Source organism: Saccostrea echinata, unplaced genomic scaffold (assembly GCF_033153115.1).
Source record: "Saccostrea echinata isolate AGI-Se365-2 ecotype Australia unplaced genomic scaffold, CSIRO_AGI_Sech_v1 ptg000020l, whole genome shotgun sequence".
NCBI classification, from domain to species: domain Eukaryota; kingdom Metazoa; phylum Mollusca; class Bivalvia; order Ostreida; family Ostreidae; genus Saccostrea; species Saccostrea echinata.
In genome coordinates, this window is record NW_026889769.1 from 3,497,788 (window position 1) to 3,504,300 (window position 6,513).

Consider the following 6,513-nt stretch of genomic DNA (forward strand, 5'->3'; position numbering starts at 1 on the left):
TTATCCTCGATATCCGATGCATATGTTCCTATCACAACCCGGGCAGATTCTTCCCTCTGGGGTCCTGATCGTTGTCGGTCGATAACAAAAAGGCGGGTAATACGGAGTCCTTCTTTCAGGTACACAGTATAGCTGGGGGCATACTATGGTGGAGTCTCCGCCTAAACACAAAAAGTAAAAAAGTGGATTTTTTCAATAAAATTTGTCACTCTCTTAAAATTGAACATATTTTCAAAAGAACCCAAGGTTTTTGAACACACACACACACAAAATAATAATAATAATAAAAACTAGAGCAAAGCTCGTTGCAAAGCAACGAGTAGGTCTTCCGACGGACAACGGACGTCGAAAGTAATACATTAAGAGTTTTTATCCTAATAATGATAAAAAGGCAAATTTCTATAAAATGGACCAAAAAATCATTTATTTTTTAAAACTTCGGCTTTCAATTCGGACTTTTCCGGCCGTTAGGACGTCACTTCCGGTTGACGTCGAAAGTCTCAAAGCCATAAAAAAAACTTTAAACTCAATTACAAACCATTTTATAGCATTTCTAATGATTTTAAAGGAAAAGCTTATTTTTCGACTACTTCCGGTAACTTAAGTACTTTCAATGATGGTTTTTGTTGTTGATTATACATTTGAACTTAAGTTTTATATGCCTTTATTCCAAACTTCATTTTTTTTTAAATCCGTGAATTAAGTATCCCCTCCGTTGTCGACCGGAAGTGACGGATGCAAAAACAAAAGGCGTAATACACAAATCAAAGAGATTTTCTATCACCTCTGAAAAAATCATGATTCTATCTTGAGCCGTTTTTAAGGAAAAGCGTGGACAAAATGACAATTTGAAAAATGAAAATCGGACAAAAAATGCGACCGGAAGTGTACTTCCAGTGTACTTTTTGCAGCAAAAGTTTAAGCACAGTACGTATAAACCCAAGCACCTGGGGGAAAGGATATCCCTCCCCCTTCAGGGATATTAGATTTTTACGACATATTTCCGATGTTCTCCCGAGGGAAAATCTGCAGAAAAGCTCTAAAATGATCTTTTATTAAATTATACACCGATGAACATACAGGTATAAACATGGTGTATGGTGTAGAATGATAGTTTTGGGGACTTTTCCACCATACTTTTTTTATGCAATACATGTACAGATGTCTTACAAAATATTTATCATAAAAGGTTCACCATTTCTGGGGTGTACATCGGAGGGTTGGGTGGGGGTGTTAGTTATCTCGTTATAACGAGTTAGTTATCTCGTTATAACGAGTTAGTATCTCGTTATAACGACTTAGTATCTCGTTATAACGAGTTAGTTATCTCGTTATAACGAGATAATTATCTCGTTATAACGAGTTAGTTATCTCGTTATAACGAGTTAGTTATCTCGTTATAACGAGTTAGTTTCTCGTTATAACGAGTTAGTTATCTCGTTATAACAAGTTAGTTATCTCTTTATAACGAGATAATTATCTCGTTATAACGAGATAATTATCTCGTTATAACGAGATAAAAATTGATCTAAAGAGTTGATATATCTAAGTAAAGAATATACATGTACTATTATTTATAGGAAATAAACGAAGCCAGTCGATCAAATTTGTTTGAAGTGTGCCTGATAAAGATTTTATGGAACAACAGTATACTAGTTTAATGTGTTATGCTTTTGATTAGTATTGTTCATTGAAAAGACCGAAGACAAATATACGGAAACTTATGACCGCCTCATGTTGTTGTGTTATACCTTAAAATTGCAAAATAGAATTAGTGTCATCTTCAAATGGAATGGATATAACGTCAAAATGTTGTCAACTTGTACAAGGAGATCAGAAAAAAAAAAGATATATTCTGGCTGATTTAACTGGCCTGTTCAAGCTTTCTTGACTATGTTAAAATTATGATAATTTTTGCGTAATATTTGTCGCAATAAAAAATGCATAGAAATAATCCCATTATTTTATATATTCCGAATTACTAATGTCGATATGATACCATTTGTTAGGCTTTAACGTCCATATTTTGAAAATTCCTTGCCTGTTAACAATTAAGAAATACCAGTTCATTTTTATCGTCTTAAAGGGACAGGGCAAGATCAAAATTCAATGTCTGACAAAAAAATAAATTCACGTTGTTTTTATCATCAATCCCTCCTTCCCCGCAATAATAAATATGATGAATTTCAAGAACTAATACTGTACTTATCACTTAATAATTTATATATTTCTTTTGTTTATTAAAAGAAAGAAACATTTTAATTTACCAATTTGGCATGAAATCTCATGTACAATATGTATTTTAAGCGTTATTATCAATGTGATAGAATAAAAAACTTTTGGGGCTCTTTATTCTACGGAAGCCACAATAAAAAGATGAAGGTCACCAGGCTGAAATGTAGTGCATGTAGGAAATTCACATGCCTCACTTTGACAATAGTAAAAACAGTTGACATGTTTGTGATAGAATGAAAGTTTAATATCTAAAGTTTACAATATGATACGCATTAATTAAGGTGTATTTCAAGCATAAATTATGCCTAGAAATATGTATTGTATCGTGAGACAGGATTTTTGATATTTTCACTCGTGAAAATATAAAAAAATCCTGTCCCACTCTTGAAATAAATTCCATATCAACTACAAAACATTGAATATCCTCTATTTATAACCCCACCCCCACCCCCCAAAAAAATCATCAATCTCTTTTTGAAATAAAAATTATATGCTTGCATGCAAAGTATACATAATAAATATTGTGATATTGTGATGAGGAAAATAATTAACGACATTGCTTCAATGTTTTATTAATAATATTTCCATTTCTATTTGTTTTCTCTGTGATAACTCTTTGAAAGTTAGGAGAGTTGATTTCTTGATCATTCTAACGGAATGCAAATTTTGCCAAGCGAAAGGTCAGTAGCTAAGAAGGCCTAATATGCATGTAATTCTCGTGCGGCTATCTTTGTGTCAGACTCTTAAGGAGGCCTAATATGCATGTAATTCTCGTGTCGCTGTCTTTGTGTTTGACGTCAGTGGGCGGGACTATTGAAATTGACATGTGAGGCCTCGTGTAAATTAAATCTATTAGTCTACATTTTTAAAATCAAAATTTACAATTTTATTTCAAAATGAAATGGAAATATAAGGAATCACTGTCTAGTTAGTAGAGTATGCCAGGGACATCAACGATAGTTGGAAACGTGGGATAATTTATGCATAACGGGCTTGTCATGTATAGTATTAGTCCTATTCGTTGATCAATCCTAATTAAAAAGGTTATAAAAGTGAACTGGCTTTGTAAACTCTGTAAACTTTTTTTTTGTGTTGTAAACTCTGGTTTGATGTTTTGTCACCATGTGGTAAACATAGGATCCGCCAAATAGACGTGAATCTCAAATAGGTCTACGTGAATCTGCACAGCTTGGACCCCCCCCCCCCTCCCCCCCGCAAAAAATATAAACAGTGAATCATGACAGAATATTAGATAAAATGTCAATATCAGCAGATAAAATCTAACGTCTTATTACTTAGAAGGACGTAATATCATTTTTGTTTCATCATTCCTCATCATCGTGGACAATCTGCATAAGCTTAGTCACAAAGTTCGTGGGGGGGGGGGGTTAAACCAAGTAAAATATTTGACAAGCAAATAGAAAAAAAAAGAGATTTGATATTCCAACTACGAGTATTCGTCATTATTTTCGGGAGATATTTACTCAGGTAAAAAAAAATCTGGAGGAAGGAGCACAAAAATACCCTTGACCGCCCCCTCTTCAAAAGTGGTGGTGGGGACATTAGACCCCTATTACTACGCCTATGATCTAACTGCTGATGTCTCACCACCCCCTTCTTCAAAACATTTCTGAATCTCAAAAACAACATATGTATCGCACTGTAATCGTATATATATGTTGCATAAACGCCTGCGATATGTTGTACTTATATTGTCTCTGATATTTAATTTTAGCGGAATAGAAATTGATATATGAAAGTGTATTTATTTAGTCGTCCAAAACATGTCGAAATAGTGTCATTTATTAGAAATAGTTGTCATAAATAAATTGCCAAAGTTTGAAGCAAGTATATTTGGCAATATTATTTTAAGAAAAATATCGCGTCCTAATGCAACAATTTGAGGAGGCGTTCAGAATTAATGTGTAAAATGTGTTCGCCTTAGAGTTGCTATACTTATCAAAATATGATTATTGACAGCGAGATAGTTCAAGATTTAATCATAAGTAAACCCCAGAGCAAATTAAATTTTCTACCATTTATAAATTGTTCAAGTTAAGTTTGACTGATAATTACTAGCTAAAAATTCAATGGCATTAAAAACTACAGCCATTTTTATTCAGAAAACTATCTCGTTATAACGAGAAAACTATCTCGTTATAACGAGAAAACTATCTCGTTATAACGAGATAACTAACTCGTTATAACGAGATAATTATCTCGTTATAACGAGATAAGTAATTCGTTATAACGAGATACTAACTCGTTATAACGAGATAACTAACTCGTTATAACGAGAAAACTAACTCGTTATAACGAGATCCTAACTCGTTATAACGAGGTAACTATCTCGTTATAACGAGTTAATTTTTTTTTATTCTTGTCAAAATTGAGCCTATCCGGCTTTCGTAGGAATGGAACTCAAACCATAAAAATCTTACATATCAGATTCTTAGAGGTTGGCACGTTTAATACTATGCCACACAACTCACGGCGGGTATATATCGGCATTCAAATTTTGTTTGTGATATAGCCTTTGAATGACGATTTCAAATAATTATCTTATAGATACGAGAGTTGTGTAATAAAAGTATATTTTTAATGTAGAGAAGGTTCATGTTCCATGTTTATGTTCAGCAAAAAATGTAGATTTTTATGCATACTTTGAAGATATACTTTTAAAAAAAATGGAGCAAAGACCCACTGATATGATAAAACTGTGTTATAGTATGAAGAAATGATAATTTTTGCCCTCTTTGGTGTGTGCATGCTATTTCATAAAGGAATGATTTTAATACATGTTAGATTGTTGCAAATTGTGGCGAATTCACATAAAATATACATAAATGTTAACTTCAAAATATGAAAGAAAATATTATAATTGAGATTTAATTTACACTTTCTTATTTGTGAAATCTAGGCATTTTTTCTCCCTTACTCGCCCATCTTCATTAAACTTTTAATGTAAAACATCGATCAAGGGAATCGTACAAGCTTTCGCTTTCTCTTTCTGATGCCGTTAACAATATAAGACAATATATACACCTTTATAATAATATATATGCAAAATAAATTGAAGAGAACTCTGTTTAACTGTTCTGTTCTTTTTACGGGAAATCAAATGGGTTTTTAATTTTACAAACTTACGTGGACAGCATACAGCGAATTCTCTGTTTCTGATACATATGTGGTCCCGGGGACAGCGCTGTCTGGTACATGTCACTGCGTCGTTGTTTATCTGCAGAGGTCTTCCGAATATACAGGGGTTGTTTTCTGTTCAGCACAAATTAAAAAAAACAACAAAACACTCATATTCTCATTCCAAAGCATTTACAATTGAAATCATTTCAATTTTTGCATTCCATTGGTTAAATGACCATAAGTCAAAATATTCGAACATGAAATTTAACATTCACATGTATAAACTTATACATGTACATGTATACTACTGTTACTTACAAAAAACTTTCCTCTTCGTATGAACTCAAAAACCTCTTTATATGGACATGAGTTCTCGGTAATATAACACAAACAAACAAAAAATATTTTAAAATATTTGTCCACAGTCTAAACATTTAATGAACAAGTTTTTCTTTAAAACATTACAGAAATTTAGAAGTTCAATATTCAACATTTACTTTGGGAGAATTTTTTGTTTCAATATTAAAATCAAAGAAAAAATCCTTGGAAAACTCTAAATGTGCTATTGGAGAATATTGCAAAATTGACGATATTTGTGTTCATGGATTATACTATCATACAATTTACTTTGAAAAAATTATTTAAAAAAAAGAAAAAAAGAAAAAGTACATGAACTTACGTAAACAACAAGGACCTGGTCCGTCAGCAGGAGTAAAGCAAAAGAAACCGGAAGGACAGTCATTTCTGGGAGGGATTGTGAAGCCTACACATCTCTGACGAAGGTGTCGACCAAATTCACACCTGTCCAGACCATTACCTGGATCTGGAACTGAAGCAAGATGATTCATAGACGTTTTAAAGAGTTAATTTTTCTAATTATCATTGAATCTAAAAAAAAAAATCAATAATTGTTTATACATAGATAATTATGGACTGCATGAACATATTGCTTTAATATTTTGTCATTTGTGAAATAAACACATAGAAACTGAACTCTTTAATAAAAAAGGGAAAAAAACGTATTAGGAACTGTCATCAAAATATATTAAGAAAGAAGTAATTCTTACTCTGTGCACGGCAGACAGTGAGACAAAAAGCCATTAAAAGCAATTGTAGAATATATGTCATGGTTTACAC

The 6,513-nt window shown here is 32.4% G+C and overlaps 1 protein-coding gene across 1 annotated transcript; it reads right to left on the reverse strand.

Annotated features, from left to right (window-relative positions):
• On the reverse strand, positions 1 to 6,224 carry LOC133189841 (uncharacterized). Its single transcript, XM_061325232.1, has 3 exons — positions 6,056 to 6,224; positions 5,383 to 5,508; positions 1 to 161 (listed from the first exon to the last, which is right to left on the reverse strand). Exons 1-3 carry the CDS (start codon positions 6,222 to 6,224, stop codon positions 1 to 3), a joined length of 456 nt encoding a protein of 151 aa, XP_061181216.1.
• Positions 6,225 to 6,513: the final 289 nt, after the last annotated feature.

Bases quoted from the DNA above. Each gene is read 5' to 3' on its own strand.
- LOC133189841 (XM_061325232.1), bottom strand. From the start codon at position 6,224: ATGAATCATCTTGCTTCAGTTCCAGATCCAGGTAATGGTCTGGACAGG. The intron at 5,509-6,055 runs GTAAGTTCATGT...TGTGCTGAACAG, and splicing joins ACCAGGTCCTTGTTGTTTAC to AAAACAACCCCTGTATATTC. The intron at 162-5,382 runs GTAAGTTTGTAA...TTTTGTGTTTAG, and splicing joins ATTCGCTGTATGCTGTCCAC to GCGGAGACTCCACCATAGTA.